At 35.4% G+C, this 24,112-nt stretch overlaps 3 protein-coding genes across 5 annotated transcripts; 2 read left to right on the forward strand and 1 right to left on the reverse strand.

Moving 5' to 3' along the window:
• The first annotated feature begins 7,287 nt into the window (after positions 1–7,287).
• On the forward strand, positions 7,288–10,458 carry LOC137746802 (DUF1499 family protein). The gene is made up of 7 exons (XM_068486811.2): positions 7,288–7,547; positions 7,655–7,711; positions 7,840–7,965; positions 9,389–9,455; positions 9,761–9,853; positions 10,007–10,120; positions 10,219–10,458. The coding sequence occupies exons 1-7, from the start codon at positions 7,378–7,380 to the stop codon at positions 10,270–10,272; spliced, it is 681 nt and encodes a 226-aa protein (XP_068342912.2). The 5' UTR covers positions 7,288–7,377; the 3' UTR covers positions 10,273–10,458.
• Positions 10,352–13,444, reverse strand: PBF1 (N-terminal nucleophile aminohydrolases (Ntn hydrolases) superfamily protein). Its single transcript, XM_068486812.2, has 7 exons — positions 13,285–13,444; positions 13,075–13,182; positions 11,444–11,525; positions 11,106–11,235; positions 10,883–11,025; positions 10,687–10,773; positions 10,352–10,591 (listed from the first exon to the last, which is right to left on the reverse strand). The coding sequence occupies exons 1-7, from the start codon at positions 13,329–13,331 to the stop codon at positions 10,517–10,519; spliced, it is 672 nt and encodes a 223-aa protein (XP_068342913.1). The 5' UTR covers positions 13,332–13,444; the 3' UTR covers positions 10,352–10,516.
• Positions 13,445–16,707: 3,263 nt separating this feature from the next.
• On the forward strand, positions 16,708–23,538 carry LOC137748814 (protein cornichon homolog 4). 3 transcript variants are annotated; one of them, XR_015955775.1, is made up of 6 exons: positions 16,847–17,109; positions 17,657–17,838; positions 18,918–19,040; positions 19,133–19,201; positions 19,420–19,514; positions 23,415–23,538. XR_015955775.1 is itself a non-coding variant. In XM_068489003.2 (5 exons), the coding sequence occupies exons 1-4, from the start codon at positions 17,038–17,040 to the stop codon at positions 19,164–19,166; spliced, it is 411 nt and encodes a 136-aa protein (XP_068345104.2). In that variant the 5' UTR covers positions 16,708–17,037; the 3' UTR covers positions 19,167–19,201; positions 19,420–20,055. The 3 variants fall into 3 exon arrangements, 2 of the variants coding, with proteins under 2 accessions (XP_068345104.2, XP_068345103.2); XM_068489003.2 differs by lacking the exon at positions 23,415–23,538 and having other exon boundaries at positions 16,708–17,109; positions 19,420–20,055; XM_068489002.2 differs by lacking the exons at positions 19,420–19,514; positions 23,415–23,538 and adding an exon at positions 19,562–20,055 and having other exon boundaries at positions 16,708–17,109.
• Positions 23,539–24,112: the final 574 nt, after the last annotated feature.

A 24,112-nucleotide genomic window follows, 5' to 3' on the forward strand; every position in this document is an offset into this window, starting at 1 on the left:
GAGCTGTCACTGTCGAAATGGCAAGCAAAAATTTTATCGGTTGGAAATTAAAATATTATTTTCTTACCCAATGTTATTCTAAAATAACTTTTAATATATGTATCGAAATATATATATTTTTTTTTATAAAAGTAATTTTTTAAAATTTTAATTACAAAAATAAAAATTAAAAAAAAAAAAAGAAACCTCTAATACAACCATTTTCAGTACAATCAAACAAAAAAAAAACTTCTACTAGTAGCTGGTAAGGACCGGTCTCAAATATATGTCTGCTATATCAAGTGACCAACATTAGTAACTACATCGGCAAGAAATTCGCCTTACAAAAGACATGAGCCTAAGAAATAAAAGAAAAAGAACTGGTCAGAGATCTGATGTCATCAATGATTGTCCTCGATCGCCAATGTGGGTGTACTACACTTGACTAAAATGACATCAATGATAAGCTTAGAATCTTCTTCATGACGCATCTCCTTGAATCCCTTAACCTTTGCAAATCAAAAAGTATCATGAAGAGCAAGAGCTTCAGCAACAAAAATGGTACTTTCTCCAAGATTGCGAGCACCAGCCACAATAGGTGAACCATAGAACCACTACTTATGACAAAACTAGTTGCAGCTTGTGAACCCACAGCAGAGCTAACAAAATTAATTTTGAGTTTAGGAGCATGAGGCAACCTTCACTTGATTGTTTGAGATGAAACATGAGTTGCATTTTGGGTATGAATTGATCTTAAGTTTTTATTGGCATGGTAATATTGTCTACCCTCTTTCTCTCGCGTGTGATGCAAAACAAGTAATTTGATGCAGGAATTCACATGTGCGATCAGCATTTTTGGTAGCTAAATTTTTATTTGAACTCATTTAATCTCTTTCTATACTCAACTTAAATTTTAAATGTGAAATGTCTTTATCAATAAACTCACACTCAATAATCAAATATTAACCATCACGTAATCTTTCTTTGACGTTCTATCATGGCAAAAATCATAATACGCATTCGTAGAAAGAAAAAAATGCCCTTTTTATGGATGAATAGTGATTTTGCAGTTTTAGATCCTCTAACTTTATTATCGTCATCATGACTACCACCATCATCATCCACCAACCCTACCACCACCAAATCTCCAACACTACTCATCACCTGTAGGAAACCTAGTTCTACTTCTGCTGCTACTATGGCTGCCAAAACAACAAGCAACAGCTAATCAAGATCAACGGCAAGAAAAGGTGGAGGAGGAGGAGTGAGAGGGTTGGCATATGCTTTCACTAGTACTGCTACCTCTTATAAATGAGATCAAAACCCTACTTATTGCAAGAGTAGGGTTTCTCTGACAAAAGGGTTATCCAACTCTTCGGCTCAAGGGGAATCAAGCGTTTAGGTCCGATAATTTAGCTACATCAACCCAAGTAAATCCACACATACCTAGCTTGTTCTGAATTTTTGGCTACCAGTAGTTCTGAATCAAGTGTTTTTCTTCACTTTTAATTAAGTAATTAAAGTTCTTTTCTTCAATTAACATCTAATTAGTAGTCTTGTTGTGTAAACGCACTGCAAACATGTGAGAGCATCATAATTATTGCATTTCGTTTTATTTTGTTTGTAAGATTTTGCTTGCACACTGTTGAGTGTTTATAATTGATGATATTCTGAAAGAGTTTCCATTTCTCAGTTTCTAACTCCTTGAATGCCTTGCTAGCTATTATTCCCATTACTACAAATCGGCCTGCAAAACATTTGTGCATTTGTTAAACTAGCTAGGGTTTAGTTAATTTAGTTTGACTCTCATAGTCTCATGGCACTGTGTTTAATTAGATTAATAGATTTAATTAACATTGATCTTCATGAGACTGGTCCGGGAATCTTCTAATGTGAAATACAATGGGTGTAAAGATAAATTTTCATATTGAATTTGGTTTGCAAAGGTAGTTTAGGTAGTAAATTTGGGTTTAAAGAGATATTAATAGTTTAATTAAAAATGATATGGGTGTAGAGAGTAAGCTGGGAGTAGAGAAAAGTTATATGGGTTTGAATAAAATTTCAATTTTGGTAATTGATGTTGTAATATGGTTTCAAATCCACTTTGTGAGGATTCTCACATCTTAGTCATTCATCGTGTATCGTGCGATAAGAAATTATTTGACTTTTTTTATTTAAAATTAAACACAAATAGTATCTGACAAAAATTAGCCGCACGATGTACGATGAACGGCTAAGATGTGAGGATCCCTAGGAGGATCCGGAGAGGATCCTCTTCTGTGACCATGTATAGTCCTATAATAATTAATAAGGGGTCATGTAATATTTAAAGTAGTTTATGTTGATTATATAAAACAAAGTAATGTGAGAGAGATCATAGATTTGTATTATTATATTAGTTATTAATTGTGGCAAGTGATATTCAAAAGCAATATTCAATAAGATAATTAAGTTCATCAACTAACACGCGCGGTATGGACACATTACTTGCGACATTATGTTGTGCACAATGATAATATAAAAATGTCCCTAACATTTTTCATATAAAATACATTGATAAAGTGTGGTATGGATACAATGCTTATTTTTTGAAAAAAAAAAAAATTACTACTATTAAAGGGATGGGAGAGAATTCGAAATTATTACAATTATTTAGGAGATGTTCGTGGGAATGTCAAACCCGGGACGCATGAGTAGAAACCTAACCTCTTATATACTGGATATTAGACTTATGAAAGAAAAAATAAACTTTTGAAATAACATATCCCATCTAAGGGTAACCACATTTTAAAAGACAGAAGAAGTCATCGAATGAGCCTCCATTGCACCGTCGATAAGCAAAAAAGTACCAGTCACACTAACTCCAATTGTTTAGCTAATTACAACACATCAAACACAATACTCTCAACAATCTCTATGACTAGTGAAATTACACAAGACAACATATAGAATACTAACAATAACCACAACGAGGAATGAAATTGGAGCCGAGTAGAGGAGGCCAGCAAAGATGATGGCAAGGAAAAGAGTGGTTATTAGTTCAGGTCCTACGGCAGAGCCATTAGAAGTAGCAACTTGGTAATCATGCAGATCATGAGAAGTGCCTCTGGTCAAACTCAGATTTATTGACGTTCTGATGGCCTTAATCTCGTCCGAACCGGAGATTCGATCATCAGCAGCAGCAATGCCTGGCGGTTCTGAATCTTGGACTACTTGCTTTACGTGAACGTTTTTACGATTGCATGCATGTTCTGCATGTAACAATTATGAATAAATAAGTTAATTAATAAACTCTAATTAATTAGTCAGAGATTTAATATTCATTAACTTACGAACAATAATTTTTTGCTATAACAGATATAGTTTACACTCAATTAATCTAAACTGCGAAAAGAGAGATTCGAGCTTGTGTACATTAACAAAGATTGAGGGAAAAAAAAACACTTACCAGTGTCAATCCATCCTTCACAAAGAGTCAATGCCATCAAGAAGAAGAAGATCGCAGAAACTTTTACGAAAGCCATGCATTCGATCAAAACACTAAAAAATTATGGAATGAGAGAAAGAATGGGTAGATGAAGGATAGTTTGAGATTAATTGTTCTTGTATATATAGGTGAAAGATGTGATTCTTTAGCCTATAGGATTTTCTCCATGACCGTGAGGGAAACAAAAACTTAAACTTTCCTACAAAACTTAGGAAAGTTCATTAATTTCCGATTTTCCTTTCGTTAAAGAAAAGAGGAAACATTTGATTTATGAGTTATGAATCCATGGGGCTGGTTTATAGATTAGGGAAGGTAAACGATTTACCACCTTGATTATTGATAATCTATGATTTTTTTTTAGTACAACAATATATTTTACACTAAAAGGATGGAAGAGTTCGGCTAAACTATACAATGGACAATCTAATTTGGTATTGAATTCGCCATCTACGAGATTCAAACCTAAAACCTCTCGCTTACAATAAGTACAGAGAAATATCACCAGACCGTAATACTAAGTAGCATAGTCCATGAAATTTTGAATTCAATAAATTAAAAGAGAATTAAAGAACAAAAATAAACGGGACATGCTAAAGAAGAAAAGGGTATTCAGAAATCTCTTAGCTATTTTGACCAATAAATAAATAAAAATCTCTTAGATATTAACCAAAAAGGGGATCCTATATGCAGAAACATAATCAACCACTTTCCTAATATGATCTTTTTAAATCGGTCCAATTTAAACAAAATAAAAAAGAATAGTCAACGGCTTCAACAGAAATTGTAAATGTAATTTTCTCAGATAAAAAATCTAAGCCTTGTTAATAAAAAAATGATAAATTACACAAAACTACTTTAACTGTGGGTCAAACCACAATCTTATAGCTCATGTTTGTAAACATTACAATGTCATACCTCCCAATTTCCATCGACAACAAAGATGTCCCTAAACATGTCCCTAAACTAGGCCTTGTCTTTGACAAGGGACATCTTGAATGTATAACTCTCAGACAAGGCTAGGTCTGGTTGAGAAGTAGTAATGGTCATCAAAACGCATCATGAGGATGTGCAGTATCTTGAATTTTTGAATGCCAAGGTAGGCTCCATACCATTTGATTTAGTAATTCGAAGAAGGTGATAAATCTGAAGGTTGCTAGGGAAAGATTACAAATGGCCGTGTTGCAGCACAACAAGATACTTTTCAAGAAATCAGAAAGAGGAAAATGAAGATCGAAGTCCAAAAACCAAGGATAAATCCTAATGTAGAGATACTGAGGATCAAACAATACTGGGAGTGCTGCGTGAATATCTTGACCCCGCTCACACCAGATTTTAGATTGGCCCAAGAGATCTTGGTAATTTTCAATGAAGGTTTGACCTTCCTCCTAAGTATGAACCCTCGTTAGTGGAAGGCTATAAGCAAAGTTTCAAGTGATTTGGTACTTTTGCTTGAAGAGGACATGGGTAAGGCTTCGAAAAACAAGGAGAGTTTTTGAATTGGTACGAGAAGAAAGTTGATTTTTTTTTAACGACGAGTGATTAGTTCTGGTTGAACGAAAGGAAATGATTTGAGGATATATAGGCATCATTTGACAGAATTATCTGGCTGTCGAATACGGACTGACTTACTTAGGGATTAGTGAATTCGACGGTTAAAACATTAGTACTGAATATCGAAGGAGATTGCTTATTTTTCGTGTACCTGCCACAAATGCAAAGTCTCATAATTACGAACGTTATGGCATGATACTCAGAGACGCACGTCTAAATCCGAAACACCTTCATTTTAACGCCAAGATTCAGATCAACACGCGAAGATAGAAAACCAAGCGGCACGTATTTCAGCTTACCCCAAAAGGTATGGTTTTTGGATAATAATCCATCCTCGAGGGGAACAAGTTGCCTCTCAAATGCATAGCTAGGGGCAACTGTGCAACCATGATTTTCCAGGGTCGAAGTAAGGCTGATACACGAATTGATCGGGATATAATCATATCCTTTAAGTCATAGAATTCCTAATTTAGAAATTGACGTGCACCACAAGTAATTATAATCCTAAGAGGGTGCAATATCTACTTCTAGATATCCTCTAGGATTCTCCCAGCTTAGAACGAGGATTCTATCCTAAAAAGTTCTCTCTCCTGATGGTATAAATACACATGTCTAGGGTTCATCTTTGATAACATAATCTAAACACTTAAATTCTTTTACCCACTACTTAAGTTTAAAACTGTTCACTAACTTGACCATCGGAGAACCTTTGCTCGGCACATTTTCCCCCCTACCCCTCCCCCCCCCCCCCCCCCCAACCCCACCGCTCCCATCATAAGCTTGCTTAAGGTTGTTTATTGTTTTGTAGTTCCAACACTTACCCTTGCTATCTCTCCAACAAAACCGCTGGAAAATAAGTAGACAAAAGCCTAATGTTGGAAGGCTCAAGCTCTATATCATAGGGTTTCTTCACATCCTATTAATATGTGAGTTCCTCTAAATCTTTCACCCCTTGATTAGCTGTTGTATGGAGCGACAATTCACACACCAATTGGCCATTAAAGGCTAGTCTATCGCCACTATCTAATTGTCCGAATAGTGATGCCCAAAAACCAACAAGTTGTGTGCCATTAAACTTTTGATGCATCATTCCTAGCACATGACTTGCTTGAGAAAGGTTGTTAACCCTTTTCCTATATGATTCTTCCTCTTTTGTTGCTAGTTGAACCCCATGAGTTGCCATCTTCTGTACACATAATGATATAAGCATTCAATACAAACAAATTGAACAATATATACCCTAATAACAACCAAATTCGATAATGTATAACATTAACACAACATGTCAACAAGTTTTCATAACAATATATCTACAGTAAACAAACCTTCATGACTTCAGCAATATCAAATTAATTAAGAAAATTAACAAAGATTTTATCAACACAAATCATTCCCTACTCAATAACATTAGCTTCAACAAAACAAAACTGAACGACCTATCCCTTTTACACAACCTGTCAACAACATTCCATAAACCCACATCCCACCAAAAATTCCAAAAATTCCACAAATATCCACAAATTTCAACTAATTTCATCAACCAACTTACATAATTAACCATAAACACCAAATTAATTAATCAAATTTACATAAATAACAAAATTTACTTCTAGGGTTCCAAATTTCCAAACTCACCAAATTTCAAATATACTTTGGGGAATGAAGTATGACGTCGACTATTGGGGAATCAAGAACTCTAAACCCAACTCTAATCAAGCAAGCACCACGTCCTTTTTGTGGACCCAACTGCTCACCCTCGAACCAAAGTCACCTAAATTTCTAAACTTCTGTATGGAAGTGCAGTTAGGTTGGAGACAACAAGCACAACAAAACTACGACTGAGTTTTGAATGCAAGGAAATTTTCGAACGGTAAGCAAGTTTTCGACAGGAATGATGTTTGAGGGTTGATGGAAGATGAAGAGTTTTGGGTGAAGAAGGCAAATTTAAGTTCGTAATTGCTAATGTCCCAGGGTGGGGGGAAGAGAGTTTAAATCCTAAAAATTTTGAATTCATACCAGGTGCCGTTTTCAATTAGTGAAAGATCATTTATGACCCGAATTTACCCTATACTTATTTAGATATTTTAGTTTTTAACCGTTCAAATTTGATCTACCGGCCCAAGTTCGGTCAGCATACAAAGTTCGCAAAGTGCGGTCCGCACTTTAGAAAACGCGAAGCCTATCCCTGCACACGGTCCAACCCAAGAAGTAGGACCGAAGACGAAGAGCTTGTCCAATTTAGTGACAGAATAAGAAAAAGGCGACAGAAATATGCTGATAAATACGCATAAACTTACATTGAACCCTGCACACACACCCAGCACAAAGAAAAATAGAAGAAAGAAACAGAGAGTAAAAAGATGGCTTCCATGGCGTACCCAGCAAGCTCCTCCTCCTCCTACAACCACTACAAGAATTACAGCAAACTGAAACAGCGTACCAGTTTCTCCATTCCCCATCGTATCATAGTTTCTCAGAAGCAGCAGCAGCAGCAAAACGACCATAAACCCACCGACCCAATTGGTCGAAGGTGCTCCTCTCTCTCTCTTTACATATACATACATACATACATACATACATATATATATATATATATATATAATTTCTGATAAAAACGTTATAATGTAACAATTGAAGGGAAATAATACTGAGGAGCAGCGAATTGGCAGTGGTAGGAGCCATCTTCAACTTGAGGTACATAGTTCAATCTTATCTATTACCCCAGCTGAATTTTTGGATCATTCAATTTATAATTTAATTTTAAAAATCATGTTTTTCCAGAACAGTTTTTGTGTAATTTAATTGGGTTTGATGGGGTGCAGTGGTAAAAAGCCCGAGTATCTTGGGGTGCAGAAAAATCAGCAAGCTTTGGCTCTTTGCCCAGCTACTAAGAATTGCATATCAACCTCTGAAAATGTCAGTGACCTTACCCATTATGCCCCTCCCTGGTATCTTTCTTCTTCTTCTTCTTCTTTAATTTTTATCCATTTTTCTTGTTTTTTTTTTTTAGAGGTTTAATAGAGTTTGGCGATGCGATGAATTCAGGTTTCCAGAAGGTTTACCGACTTCCTAAACCTCATGATGTTGCTAATTCTCATGTCTTGCTTTTCTATTGTTTTAGTTTAGTGCTCATGTTATTTTATTGAGAATTTTCCCAGATGCTTTAATTAAGAATGTTAATCAAGTTGTCCAAAAAAAAAAATGTTAACCAAGAACTATATATTTTATATTGTTGTGGTGTTTTTTTTTCAAATCAAGAATTTTAATCAAAAGCTTTGGCAATCACAATATTTATACATTTTGATATACAAATTAAAATATGTTGAGGGATAAGAGATTTGGGTTAGGGTTCATTTGGAAAGTGTTAAATGACCGGTTGTTTTTAAATAAAATATTTTTAGAATCAATCTTTAATAAAAATGCAAGTTAATTCTGAAAAAAAAAAATTTACGCTTTTGGAACACAAAAATATTTTCTTTATTATTTAAAAGCAATTTTTCGAACGAGTCTTCAACCTTTGTGTCGAGCTCAGAGTTCACATGAATCAAACCTATGACCCTTTTATTTACGAGGAAAAAACATGAACTATACTAAAAAGACATAAAAAACATGGATGCTTTTGGTGAATGAACCATACCAAACATATTGATAAGTATAAATTAATGACTCATACTTCCATACATTCTCTCTTCTTTATTTATCATTGGAAGGTGTCATACATATACTAATCCACTATACTTGCTAAACCTTTTGTCAAAGCCCTAACAAGAACCAAATTAAAAGGACAAATTCGAAACATTACAAAAGTAGATAAACTAAACCAAGAACTAATTAAAGAAAAATAATGATCAAAATAAGTTGAGATATGATCAAATGAAGAAATTGGATCCACTCTGAACCTTAGTATTCAGAACTTAGAGATCAAAAAATTTGGGCCACACAAATTAAATCTGACAGTTCTCATTAACTCATTCTAGTGATACATCTCATACAAATTAACGACTTTAATTTCTTTTACACACAAATCAAAGATCTAAATTTTTTGCTCCTTAAGCTGCGGACACTGAGGTCGGAGCAGATCCAATTCCCTGTCATATGAGTTAGAATTCGTACTTTTAGTATTTTTTTTAGCTTAAAATTGTTTTGATCGGTTTTGGGTGTCTCAGACCCTAAATCGATGCAATGAGAAAATGAGATGGTTGAACTTTGACCAAACGAAGGGTCAAACCTGGAAGGCTGCAATCCACTAAACTTTCTAAAGGAAGACGCCCATGTGGGGAACGTTTGATGGAGTCAATAGACCAAATGTATCCTCATCCTTCCACCGACCGTCAAGTAAAATGTGCTCTCTTTTTTGCTATTAAATTACAGGAACTACAATGGAAGTAGGAAAAAGCCGGTCAGCAGAGAAGTTGCGATGGAAGAACTTCTCCAAGTGGTAAAAGCACTTCAAACATGTTTCCATTTGTCATTTATTTCCACTTAAACCATCAAAACTCATGCGCACTTAATACTACAGAATAGTGGTATTCCTCTTCACTTGTAAGTGAGAAGTATTAGATTTGATTATTCCCAAAGACGAATTTGACCCACATTATTGCTAGCCATTGTGAGGCTTATCCCACTTCCTCACCTCTTAGTGTAGATAAATACTGCTTGTTTCTTAAAAAAAAAATAAAAAATAAAAAATAAAAAATAAAAAATAAAATCAGGAAAACTCATATCTCGTAACTCAATTTGCAGATTAAATCGACAAAGCCAGACAAGTTCACACCGCAGATTATGGAGAAGAGAGACGACTATGTTCGCGTGGAGTACCAAAGCGCCATTTTAGGGGTAGGTGTAACCCGGAACCCGGATTTCAGAATATAAAATGAGCTTCTGACATTAGTGTAGTGTACGTGTACGTGAATGACTGCCAGTCATCAATCAATGTAGGATCTATGGTCGAGTAACAATAACACATGGATTGTTCTTGTGTTGATGCAGCTTGTGGATGATGTAGAGTTTTGGTTTCCACCAGGCAACGACTCAATAGTCGAGTATCGATCGGCATCCCGGTTGGGGATATCCGATTTCAACATCAACAGAAAAAGAATCAAGGTGAGCACTGCAAACAATCTCAATATTGTCACCTATACCTAACAACTGCATTCATAAAAGCAACCTTCACTTGAACAAATTCCCGGCTTTTATGACAGGCATTGCGGCAAGAGTTAGAGAAGAAAGGTTGGGCGTCGAAAGACAGCTTTTGAGATCCTGTTACCGTTACACAATACGATCATATGCAATTCGATCAACGATCATGCAGATAGATCAACATTGAATCTCAGATTTTCAGATTTTGGCAACCAGTCATGTCATGATTTTTGTATTCATACCAAAGATATCAGATATGTTCTTTTACTCAAGACCCCCAATAAAGAGAAATTCTAGTCTTACTGTCTAAACACAACAAACAGTGGAGCATATGAATTTCCAATTTCTTTTGGGCACACATCAGTCCTTCCTCAGCTCCATATACTCATATCTGGTGCCATCCGCATTGAGGACAACAATCTCTAGCCTGTCGCCCTGTAACACATCCATGAGTCAATGACACATTAAAGAACGAGGTTCATATGAGCTTGATACAAAATGGACAGATATTAAAAGGACTGGAAACTTACGGTGTAAATATCTCTTTCAGTTGCAGATGCAAAACAAGTTTTGACCAAGTCGATCGCTTCTGCTTCAGACAGCGGTGTGACAGCATCCTGCACATTAATAACAAACAAATACGCAGTCCTAAATTGTGGGGCAGATTAATAACATACAAACAACCAATAGTATGACGCAAACTAGTAATAAAAATCGAGAACAAACCTGGGCAGGCAACAGGAGTGGGCTAGGAGACTTCAATTGGTTGTCCAGAAAAGGAATGATAAGTGTAGAACCAGAACCTTGGGAGCTATACCCAACCCTCTCATAGGAACCAACAGCATCATATGTGAAGACGCAACCCTTACCTGCAGATTAGTAATTAAAATGATTTGTTAGCAGCAATAGTCTCAACTGGCAGCCAAAGGTTTTAAACGCTAATATTTACCTTCACTATCTAAGCCACCCAAAACATTAAACGCGTAGTAGGGGAAGAACCGCTTGTAGTAAAGGGTGTTGGAAAGCAGTTGAGCCATCGCAGGGCAGCTCATTTGTTTGTTATGTTGATGCTGATAAGTCTGGGAAACAATGACAAAAAGGATGTATCATCAGTTCTTGGCATAACTCAATATTTATTACATGCCAGCATAAATAAATCTAGCCTATACATGGTAAAAAAAACATCTGACACCATCTGTTGCATTGCAAACGAATAGCGTTCAAAGAAAAACGAAAAAAAAAAAAAAAAAAAAAACAAAGTATTGTTATAGGATTTTGAAGCCTCACCAAGTGCTTAGCTGCCAAATGCTTTTGCAAAGCTTTCACATCAGCTTGAAAACCAGAAGAAGCCAATACAGCTTTGTCCGCTCTGCAAGTTCAAAAGACAAAACAGTAAGACACAAACAATATCAACTAAATCTGTAAATGTGGTGAACAAAAAATCAAAACTCCCAACATAAAATAGTCCATCAAAGACTACTAAGGGCTGATGTACTCTTCTAATTGCACCTTCGCTTCCCTCAGTTAGCAACCATAACTTATCACTAACAATTTTTTTTGGTATGTCTGGAAGTTATCTCATAACAATGAGGAAAAGGGGAAAAACCCATGCCAAAGTTGAACCAATTTTGCATCATGTTTTTGTCTGTTATACTAAACTTTTCTCTTCCCCCAACTAATTTATCACCTTTGCAATCTGGGGGCATCTGATCACTCCATACATACCCCAACTGCAATGTTATACACTTTTCATATGCCTACCTAACTTTAATTCTCTGCCTCACTTTTTTTTTTCTTTTTTTTTTTCTTCTTTTTTTGCTGCGGTACCTTCAAATTCATTTTTTGTCTTCGTCGGCTCTTATCTTTTAATTCTATCTTCCTAGTAATTTCTTAAGCTGTGCTCAGGGTCCTCCTCACCTGGATATAAGCCTATTTCTAAAATTAGTACAGTATGGTTTGGTCAGGGTTTCAGAAACCTATTGGTTCCTCAGCATCAAAATTTAGACTAAGGTGCTTTAACAATCTGGTCTGACACAGTGACACTAGCTCAGGTACTCAATCCTAGCAGCGTCAATTCATATCTACTTTGTTTTGCACCTTGATACTTTCATGCTTTATAATACTTCAATTGAGAATCTTTGATTTAGCTTATGAATAACAGAAGCTTCACTTCCTAACTCAATTTCTCTTCAGCATAATTTCATGCTTTTTTATACTGCAATAACATGTTTTCGGTGCATATTACCTCTCATATTTATCATCTGCTACTTTTTTTTACATATTTCAGTCAGTGGAATCAACTATAAAAATGATAGCAAACACAATAGCTATCCCAAAAATCATTAGCAGTAAAACTGCAAGCATTACAAATGTCCAAGAAGCAAACTGTTATAATCACCACACTTCCTATAAGCCATCTAAAGAGAGCATTTTTGCTCACCACCCTTAAATGGTGACCATTACCACCGTATTAACCACCGTTGGACGAGTGTGATTTACTCTAAGTACTACACAAATCTCGAAACTCATACTCATCCAACAGTAGTCAATACGATAGTAATGGTCAGCATCGCCAGGGGGTAGTGAGCAAAAATCCCGCTAACTAAATGCAATGTACCTTCCCCAAAGCCCACTAGGCTAAACCTCTAATACAGAAGTAAAACACAAACCCAAGTGGTAATTAAAAATCAAACCTAACCACGAGCAAAATAAAATCAGTTAAAACCCTAAAAACGCCAACAAAAAATTCCTAACACCAGTAAAATCAGATAAAAGTCATCTTTCCCAAGGATTAAAATGAAGTTTTCTATAAAAACACAGCGGCCAGACTTTCGAATCTCCGAAATCGAGTGCATAAATATAAAAATTCATGAAAAAAAAATTATATAAATACGAGAGAAATTGGTATAAAAGCATACAATTTGCAGATTTTGGAGTAGTCGCGGGTGAGAATACTGTAACCGGTCGACATCCGAGTATCGGCGGCAATCACACAGTAGTTCGCTCCGGCGATCGCCACACAGGACCTGCAATAAGCACGAAAACATTAAAATCCCAAAAAATAAAAAAATAAAAAAAAATAAAAGAGGAAACGACGATATTGTTGCAGGGAACGAGAGAATACATACCCGCCATTGTTGTCGTAAGGGGACCAGTTAGCGTGCTGCTTGGTCATGGCAGATCGGTCTGGGTAGAGAGATAGAGAGAAGCAAAATTAGGGATTGGAAATGGAGAGTGAGGTCTCTGGGTTTCAAACACCTTGCTTTTCTTCGTTCAGATCCCACGGTGTCGTTTGCTTCAAGAAATAAATCGGGCTTACGGTGTCGTTTTGGTGTGGGGACTAGGACAAACGACCGAGGCCCACGTCGCACAGATTGGTTAGAGAAGGCCTCAATACACTCGACCAGCCCAAAACGTAGTTCTATTTGGCGAAAATTACGCTTTGCACACACCACTTAATGTAAAATTTTATTCTACCCTACTTATAATGAGAAGTTTTAGATTCAACTCTCGTGAACATACTTGGTATTCATATCGTGTTTTTCGTGTTCATGTTATTTTCATGAACACTTGTTAAAGTAAACGGGTAATATGATCCAACATGAAATCGACCTGTTAATATTATCAGGTAATATGACTCGACTCGTAACTGATTAGAGAAAATATATTTTAAATCAATAAATAATAAAAATAAAAAACATAATTTGACCAAATAAAAATGAAAATATAATACTAAATTAGTATATGCATACCATAATGTCACATCCCGGCCCGAGCCCCCACCACATCTCGGGCTCGAATCCACTGTAGCACGATATTTTTCGCTTTGGGCCCTGACCATGCCCTCACGGTTTTGTTTCTGGGAACTCACACGAGAACTTCTCAGTGGGTCGCCCATCCTGGGATTGCTTTCACGCAAACTCGCTGCCTTATATGCATATTCTCATCTCTACCTAGCACAAAGCCTTTTGGGAGCTCACTAGCTTACATGATCCACTTCCCTGGACGATGTGGGATGTTACAATAATGTCATATAAATATTACTTCAAAACATAAAAAAACAAATAAAAATAAAAAATTGTCTTTCAAGTATTATATACACCAAAATAAGAGCTTAATGAAAAAATATTAGTACATTACTACAAAATACCAAATGTTGAAGAATATACAAAATGAAGAGAGTTGTATTTCAAGGTTGAGGAAACATGCACGTTTTTTTAATGTGTTTGATGTTTTTAAATTACTTGATGTTTTTATTCTCACTTTTTGCCTATAGTATACTATAAAAATAAATGCATAAATAAAACTTATATTTTTAAAATTTATATAGAATAATAATATAATAACACATATTTAATATATAATATACACATATATACTATGACTATTGTAATTTATAGTAAATTTTTTTAGTAGTTTATAAAACTATAATTATCAAAATAACCTTTTTTTTTCTTAATGTGTCGAAATGTGTTACCCATATGTCATACTCGTGTAAATCTACAGGACCCGTTATTAATGGATTCTTATTATGACCCAATAAGGACCCAATTAGTTATCGTATTGGCCCGAAATCTATTATTTTCGTATGATTTACTTGTCATGTTATTGGGTCGTGTAAAAAATTGTCAAGTCTACTTATGAATGTAAATTATTATGGATGACTTTTCGTATGGCTTTATCAAAATCTACTACTTGTACTAAATACTTACAAGTAGTGTTATAGTCAGTCCCCTAAGGGTGCGTTTGTTGCACTGGATTATCTCAGACTAAATTAGCTTCAAGGACTAACTTGGATTGGCTTGACATGGACTAAGTAATATAAGAATAATGAGGTGTTTAGTGCAATGTCGCACTAATTCATGTATTAAATCATTTTTGAGACCCAATATTTTTTATTATTTTCTAATTCATATTTCTAATATTTTATTTATTTATTAACAAACGATATTATCTATACTAAGAGGGGTGGTAAAGTCAACTAAACCTCATAATGGGTTAGCAATAACGTGATTCAAATTCACTTTTGACAAGAATCGAATATAAGATTTCTCATTTACAAGTAAAGAGAAATATCATTAAATTATATTACTAAGTGACAATATGTCTACTAATTAATAAAACCCTATTTGTCAACCAAAAGAGGGTGAAAAGATTACTTAGTCTTCTATCACACAAAAAAAATAATAGGCAATAATGTAATGTCAAAGATCCAAATTTTCCTGTTTTTTAGTTAAAATACCTCTAACATTAAATAAAATAAAATAAATTAAAAGAAAATTAAAAAAAAAACCAAATTTTCCTGTTTTTTAGGTAAAATCCCTCTCTCCTTCTTATTTTCTAAAAAAATGTGCTCATACACACACAAGTATGTAGACAAATGCTATTTATATTTATTAAATCCACAATTTTTTGTCTCTCTCCCCTCTCTACCTTAACTTTCCTCTCACCCTTGTTTCCGTCCAACTCTGCAATCTGCGTCTCTCTCTCTCTCTCTCTCTCTTAAATTCACTTCATAATCTCCTTCGAAATAAAAATTAGTGAACTTGTTCGCTGAAATTTGAAGGTGCCATTCGAGCAATCTTGTTCATTGAAATTTGCAGGTGACATTTAGATTGGCCAACAGCTAGTCGATGAGCTTCGTATAACTTCAAAGTCCTCGAATCTAGAACGTCTGATGTGGGTTTTTGGTTTTAGACGCACATCGATTTTGTTTCGAATTGGGGATTGGGTCTAGAACAGGTGTGCATGTTTGAACTTTTTTTTTGGAATTTCGCACGGCGCGTTTTTACTTTTCTGGATCTGGAATGACTGTTGTGCAGTATCTGGGTTTTCAAATGGTTGTGGGACGCGAAGGAGCAGCTGGGAGGCGCAAAACATTGCAGAATTGGGATTAGCAGTCCGCCCGATTTCGAGCGGTCTCGCTAAGACCGTCTAGCGAAAGCTAGTCGGGACTACGCTAACATTTAATTCAATCTAATGCGGTGAAAGCCAACGAGGCAAACAGAGACACCCTAAATTAACTTCACCACCCTATTTTTTTTATTTCAGTTAGATCGATATTTTACATTAAGAGGAGAAGGGTTTGGTTAAACCGTATAATAGATAGCTTAATTTGAGATTGAATTCATCATTTACGAGAACTTAAAATCTTTCACTTTTAAGTGAACAAATTATTACAGGATGAATACTTTTATTTATTAATTATTTAGTTAACCGTTATTCCATTTAAACGTGACTCAATGAGCATAATTTTTAAAGAAAAACTAATGAAAATTGTTTGAAAACTTTGAGTTTTAACAATAAGAATAAAATAAAGGGTAAAGTGAATAGTACATAATTGACTTTTTCGTGTAAAAATATGATTTTTCGTTAAAATAAACAGTACTGAGAGCTTTCCGTTAAAATTCTTAAGAGCTTTCCATTAAAATTCTTAATTTTTAATTTCATGATATCTAGATTTTCTTTACAACATAAAAAGTGGTAGATATACAAGTATTTTTTATTTCATAATTTTATGAACGCTGCTTGGCTGCTGAACGGTTCATCAAGAGCTTCTACTTACATCCAATTCCTAATGAACACGTGTTCACTCGGATTGGATGTAAAGAGCTCGTGCTGAACTTTAGCAGCCAAGTATTTTCCTAATTTTATTTCTAGAAGCCAAAGTATGGTAGAAATACTTAAACAAGAACTGGATTTCTGCTTGCAGAAAGAAAACAGCAGAAAACTTGATTCCTGAAATTGTTTCTGTGTGAAAAAAAACAAGACAGAAACTGAGAGAGAAGATCGAAGCGCGGAAACAGGGAGACGCAGACGAAGACAGAAAAAGTGGAGAGAGAGAGAGAGAGAGAGAGAGAGAGAGAGAGGGGTGGTTGGGTATGGAGATGCTGTGGACATGGCTGCTGAGTTTCTTCTTCATTCTAGCTTTGTTATGCATTCTGGGTTATCAGGTAATTCTTCCACGATTTCATCCCACTTTTTTAATTAATTAATTAATTAATTTTATTTATTCAGAACATGCTCATTGGATCACAGACTCGGATCATCTGGGTATTTAGATTTTACCTTTATAGCTTAACTGGTTTTTCTTGTTTTTTATTTTTAAATTTTGAAATCAAGTATCTATTCACATATGTTGTTTTGGATGTTCATGGAACTAGAAAAGGGATTATCTTTTCATTTCTTTTTTTGAAAAATTTCACGCTTTGTTTCCCTTCAAATCAAATGTATGTTGACTAAGAAAGCATGGTGCAGAAGCAGCCTGGTTTTCTTTTTTTTCTTAAAAATTTGCAGGAAGAGCTTTTGCAAAACTTGTAAATAAAAAGAAATACTGGCTCTAGAAATTGATACTCAATGCGCCCAAGGCTGGTTCTTTTGCAAAATTTGTAGAAAATGTTAATCTGTAGGACTTGCATTGTGTGGTTGGTCTTGGCATTTATATACGGTTCTTGAGATTTTTAGATATATGACCCTGACCCCTGTGAATGTTGAATGCAGCTTGTGTGCTTGGTGGACCTTGAGTACGACTACATCAACCCATATGATTCATCATCTCGGATAAACAGTGTCATTTTGCCAGAATTTATTGTTCAAGGAGTTTTGTGCTTCATTCTTCTTATAGCGCGACATTGGTTCATGCTTTTCATGGCTCTGCCGCACCTTTATTATAATGTCAATTTGTAAGTTTCTTTCTCACCCATTACTCAAATGTTGTTAGTGTCTAGAATTATATAAATGACGACCTCTGTGTAATCCATAGGGTACAGCTTAAGTTACGTAGCGTCCACAACATGGTTATGTGTTTCTTTTTGTCATATGCCTTTCCATATAATCTTGTTAATCTTGAAGAAAAAAACTTGCTCATGATGGATTATGAATTCATCATTTTGGCACGTACTTCAGTAAAAAGTGCGAAACTTGAATATGATTATACTGTAACGTTGTTCCAAGTGAAGCATGCTTACATGGTATATAAGTCAGCTAGGTAATCAACTGAACATTGTAAGAGAATGGTTGTTACAACCCAAACACTACCCCATTTGCATGTTATTAACAAGTTGGGATAAGAAATTTAGACTTGTTTACAATTTGGTTTTATTGGTATGGACATACGGTCAAGTTATGATCTGGAAGTACTTTTTGGTGAAATCTGGGTCTTTAGAATTTCTAGTTCTAATAAGACTGTGTGCTCATTACTTTTTGGTGAAATCTGGATCCTTACCATGAACTGTCAATTGGCTGAGAGGCAGTTTGGGAATTTTGTAATAAGCTTTTACAAATTAAATCACATTTCACCACCCCAGATAATGAAATCGTACTTTTTCATAACATCCCTCCACCTATTGCCCACCCTTTCTCTGTGCTCCATCCCTCCCTCTCTCTATGTGTGCGTGTTGAACAGAGCCTTCTGCCATTCATAGCCTACCTATATGGATGCTAGTACGTAAACTAAATGCACAATGGTGTCTGGACGGCATCATGTTATAACATACTTTGGATTGCAAATTATATTGAATGCATTAGGAGATTATATCAATATCGGTGTATTTACTATAGTTTTGGCCCTCATAATTTCCAAGTTGTCAAGAACACAAGTTATTTTTGTTCTTTAAAGCTAGGTAATGATTGATCAAGAAAAGAATCATATTATTACATTATTTCATATGATTAGAAGAGGAATAATTTTATTCACAAAACCTCTTTAGATACACATTAGAGCTTATCATCATATCTGATATGATCCGTGACTCTTTGTCAGGTACATGACGAGACGGCACTTGGTAGATGTGACTGAGATCTATAACCAACTGGGCTGGGAGAAAAAGCAACGCTTTTTTAAGATTGGCTATCTTTTGGCCCTATTCATTCTTTCTTTATTCTGGTATTGTTTTCAACTCCCTTAGTAAATTGTTCTTGGCTCTTTCGAAGCACTGGCGTGAAATTACATTTTCCTTTCCTGTAAATGTGATTTAGGTTGCTATGGAGCATTGGAGACGAATATGATTAACCAGACATCATTGCTCCCACCAAGCATTGCACATCGTAAGTTATATTACTCTTTGATTTCTGTTGTCTACTGTGGCTAAGAACCACATAGTTCAGGCGATTGTGCTTTTATTATCGGGTAAAAGCAAGTTAATTACTTAACTCAGATTCTTTAGGGAATAAGAAGTGACTATTGCATCATCGACTTGCTGGTGTAATGTGTTTTTCACCAAAATGAATCTAAATTTCACAAGTTGGCATCATTTTGTATTTAGGTCGACCCTCGTAATCTCTCTCTTATCAGAATTGTAATCAAGTGCTGAATTGCATGTCATGTTTTGAGCTTTGGTTGATGTGGTCGTGGTATCAGGTATGGCGTTTTTCATGAGTGATACTAATTACTGTGGCTAATATCAGGTTTTTATGATGGAGCCGGAGACGGACACTCGTGGATATAAAATCATGACTTGCGCGTAATTCAGCCTGGTTTTGGCACCTGATTTGTAAAAAAATTAAAAAACTATTATTTGATTTGAAATTAAAAATTAAAAAAATATTTGTTAATATTGTTGAGGATGACCATTTGGACGAGAATGACTAGATAGAATGGGTATACTTTCAGGTCGCATTTGTGTCAATTAAATAAACCCATATGTAAGTTTGTGTAGTCATGTACTTGTTTCATTGGTATGAGACAGGATGACACGTAGTAGTGTAAGTTGTTTTCCTATAGTACAAATCCTTAGAGATTTTAAACTTAGAAGATTACATATGGCTATTTATAATACAATGAAAGACATGACACAAGATTTCTAGTTGAATCCTGAAATCGTGATTTGCTCATGTAAACGTGGTTTCCCATTATGTAACGAGTTCATTTCATATGAATGAAGAGTTATATATTACACGAAGGGTTATGAAATGAAGCATATCTTCATAAGTAATTTCCTTTTAAGTATAAGCAAATTGTTCTGTATAAGTTTCAAAGAATAATGTCATGAAGTGTAGAAAATTCCTGAAAGATTCAAAAGCAAGCCCTAGAATAGAGGATAGCAAATGATGCACTCTGATATGATAAATAATAGCACACAAATTAAACCCTCTTTTTGACAATTGTAGTACAGATATAAGTAGGGATCGTTCTAGGCCGAGGATTAGGAGGGATTGCTAATCTAATAAAAACTGACTCAAAGATACAAAATGTGACATCCCACATCGCCCAGGGGAGTGATCCTTAAATGTATATTCCCATCCCTATCTAGCACGAGGCCTTTTGGGAGCTCACTGGCTTCGGTTCCGTAGGAACTCCAAAGTTAAGTGAGAATGAGGCTAGAGCAATCCCATGATGGGTGATCCATTGGGAAGTTGCTCGTGAGTTCCCAAAAACAAAACCGTGAGGGAATGGTAAGCCCAAAGCGGACAATATCGTGCTACGGTGGTGGAGCGGGCCCGTGAAGTGATCCGTCTCGGGCCGGGATGTGACAATTGGTATCAGAGCCTAATCCTGGTTGCGTGTGTGCCGACGAGGACGTCGGGCCCCTTAGGGGGTGGATTGTGACATCCCACATCGCACAGGGGAGTGATCCTTAAATGTATATTCTCATCCCTACCTAGCACGAGGCCTTTTGGGAGCTCACTGGCTTCGGGTTCCATAGGAACTCCGAAGTTAAGCGAGAAGGAGGCTAGAGCAATCCCATGATGGGTGACCCATTGAGAAGTTGCTCGTGAGTTCCCAAAAACAAAACCGTAAAGGAATGGTAAGCCCAAAGCGGACAATATCGTGCTACGGTGGTGGAGCGGGCCCGGGAAGTGATCCGCCCCGGGCCGGGATGTGACACAAAATATGATTAAAAGCACTTAAACAAACTCAGAAACTCTTAACTAAATTATATGACTCCAAACGAACTCAAAACAACACAAAACAACCAAATGGACTCAAACTAGACTCTAAGACTCAATTTGGACGAAAATAGGTTTGGGTTTGACACAACTAAATAAAGGGGATTGTGTTTTTGACGAATTTAAGAGAAAAACAAGTAACTAAAAAACTTAAGTAAACTTTGGACGAATTTGAGAAAAATTATGGATGATTAGATAGCTAGAGGATTCTTTTCCAAACATGATACATTCAAACACAAATTGATTTCCAGTTGCTTTTTCGATAAACCATGAACCTCAAAACCCTAGATTAACCATGACATCATTAATTAACCCTCAGATTCTCCTTTAGTTATTGGAGGACATCATACAACAACCCAAAGTATTCTTCAAAAGTTCCCTACATGATATCATAATTGAGATACAATCAAAGATCATTATGTTCTGTGAAAATAATAAGTATTGACAAAGCATTCGTAAATATGACATCATGATACTTATGCTAGGAATTCACTTAACATGATTGTGAAAACAACCTTAACTATTTGTGAATATAAGTTTGTAACGATTATGTGAAACTCCCTTATATTCTAGCACCAAATTCAAGCATGCAAATTAAGTAGGCCTCCCTAATCAACATACAAGAATAAGTTATTCATCAAACGGTTAAGTAAATTGCATTCACAATTGAAATCACAACTGGAATTAATCAATTCATATCATAAACATAATCATGGTTTCAAAGCCTCCCCTAGCTAAAACGAGTTTAACCTTTCATGTTCACAACAAAACAAAGGAAACTTGAATTAAACATTGAAAACAAAAGATAGATTACACCTAAAAATGTTCAAACACTCCAACTTGAATGCAAAACGTCCAAGGCTTCTTCTTCTCCTCTTCTTCCTTGCAAAGCTACGGCACAAGAGTTTAGGGGTGATTTTGGATGGATTTATGGGTTAAGGATGGATTTAGATTGGTAGGGTAGGAATGGTGTATGAGTGTTTGGGTGAAGGTATGGAAGTATGGAAGTGGTGGGAGGGTGGTTGATGGCTGCGGCAAAGGCTTAAGTGTTTTGTGAATGATGGCAGATTGTATGAATGAGTGATTATGGTTGAATAAAGGTGCGGCCTTGGGTATTTATTTGAAGGGAAGAATCCTAATTTTTATTACATAATTTAGGAAAGTTTAGACCCCAAATCCATAAGGAAAATGAGATATAAAATCAGAAATCAAAGGGAAAGGGGAAGGAAACTTGCGGCCAAATAGAGTAGGAAAGGGAATGTGATTTAAGGCTAAACTAAGGCAAGGATTTTGAATAGAATAGGTATGTAAGGTGCGGCTTTGAATGGGGTGAAATAGGAATGTGATCTTGTGACACAAAATAGGAAATATGCATTCCCCTTGCACGGCAAGGAAGGGGAAGTTTAGGCAATGCACGGCAAAGAACTATAGGATGCAAGGAACGTTCAATTTGTGTCCTAAAATGCATAAGAGTCCTTCAATGTTGCTGGAACATAGGGCTTTTAGGATTAGGAAAGGTCAAACCAAAATAGGAAACCTTGACTTAACTTTCCTACTTCAAGTAGGAAACCTTCTTTGATTAGGTATCCTTCTTTGATTAGGAATCATTCTTTGATTATGAATCCTTCTTTAGGTCTTCAATTTCGTCCATTCCTTTTGCTCCAAGCATATGCTATCCATTCCAAGTCCAATTTTGCTCCAAAAGGCTCCAAAATGCACATTCTTGATTCCTTAGCCAAATGAATCTATAAACACACGAAAATAGCTTAAAATACTAAAATAACTATGAACTAACAACATAAATGTAAGAAAACAAGTTAACTAAGTCGCCTAAATATACTCATATCACACTCAATACTAATAGATGATATAAATTGCCTTAATTGAGTACTTTCATTGTGATATTAATGCAACAAAATCTCTTGCAAGAGTTGCTATTAGAGTGGTGCTTCTTAAGAGTTTATAAAGATTATAAAATGTTGAAGAACAAATATTGTCTCGAGCTGTAGATTGAGCAATATGCCAACATGATTCTAATCCATCAAAAGGCTTATAGCATTAAAGAACCATATGGATTGAAGATCATGAGACACTCAAATGATTAACCAATAGTTGGACACTAAAAAAGATAATTCCACTAGTGAGGAAATGATGATTTATACTTGGTCCAAAGGTATCATATTTTAGTGAAGTATGTGCCTTACTCTATATAGCACAATACACAGAATCAGATATTAAATTTCATGTCAAGCACAATGCCAAAATATGGATACTGAAATGAAATGAAGCTTATCTATTGTTATATCTGAGAAATTATAGACATGTGCTTGATCTATTCCAGTGAACTGACTAATAGCCATGATCTTATTAGGCAAGCAAAATCTAAATATCTCTCTAATCTGCATAAAGATCGCTCATAGAAAGGATTTGTATTTACATATGAAAATATGTGTTAAGTACAGAAATCAAATGGTTGTATTGATTGCCACTTGTCAATAGATTAGTAAGTTTGTTGTAATAAGTTGTCATGAGATTCCTTAGTCAGTAAGAATTCATAACTGAAGAATATATATGCATCATTGTAACTGAACCTTGATTGAGTGATTCATCATTAATCAATCATAATTATTGTTCTCTTTATTCTCTCCAGAATTCTCTCAAAACTTTCTCGATTCTTCTTCTTTCTCTTTATTCTTTCAGTAAGGTTTACATTGTATCTTGGCTGGAAAAGCTAATCACTTGGTGATTTTTCTGATCTTGGTTTCTTCTGCTTCCGCTCAATTTCTATGATTTCACTCTCCTATTCTAGAGTTCGTTCTCATCTTAATTCTTTGATTTCTTGAAGAATTTTTCCCACACATAAGATGTTTGATGTATTTCCTGAGTCAATTTTCATGAGATTTTCTTGTTATAATTGCAACAATGGTGACTGCTAGTTGCAGATCATTCAATCCCGGATTACTTCTCTCGTTTCTACTATGTCGACTTCAGTGACAGTAAAGCTAGATGATTCCAATTACTTGACTTGGAACTTCTAGATGCAATTGATGCTTCAAGGGCATGAAATTA

Source organism: Pyrus communis, chromosome 2, assembly GCF_041283825.1.
Source record: "Pyrus communis isolate YQ-2024b chromosome 2, ASM4128382v1, whole genome shotgun sequence".
NCBI classification, from domain to species: domain Eukaryota; kingdom Viridiplantae; phylum Streptophyta; class Magnoliopsida; order Rosales; family Rosaceae; genus Pyrus; species Pyrus communis.

Bases quoted from the DNA above. Each gene is read 5' to 3' on its own strand.
- PBF1 (XM_068486812.2), bottom strand. From the start codon at position 13,331: ATGACCAAGCAGCACGCTAACTGGTCCCCTTACGACAACAATGGCGG. The intron at 13,183-13,284 runs GTATGTATTCTC...TGCTTATTGCAG, and splicing joins CCTTACGACAACAATGGCGG to GTCCTGTGTGGCGATCGCCG. The intron at 11,526-13,074 runs GTATGCTTTTAT...TTGAACTTGCAG, and splicing joins TACTCCAAAATCTGCAAATT to AGCGGACAAAGCTGTATTGG.
- LOC137748814 (XM_068489003.2), top strand. From the start codon at position 17,038: ATGGAGATGCTGTGGACATGGCTGCTGAGTTTCTTCTTCATTCTAGCT. The intron at 17,839-18,917 runs GTAAGTTTCTTT...ACTCTTTGTCAG, and splicing joins CTTTATTATAATGTCAATTT to GTACATGACGAGACGGCACT. The intron at 19,041-19,132 runs GTATTGTTTTCA...AATGTGATTTAG, and splicing joins TTCATTCTTTCTTTATTCTG to GTTGCTATGGAGCATTGGAG.
- LOC137746802 (XM_068486811.2), top strand. From the start codon at position 7,378: ATGGCTTCCATGGCGTACCCAGCAAGCTCCTCCTCCTCCTACAACCAC. The intron at 9,456-9,760 runs GTAAAAGCACTT...CTCAATTTGCAG, and splicing joins TGGAAGAACTTCTCCAAGTG to ATTAAATCGACAAAGCCAGA. The intron at 10,121-10,218 runs GTGAGCACTGCA...CTTTTATGACAG, and splicing joins TCAACAGAAAAAGAATCAAG to GCATTGCGGCAAGAGTTAGA.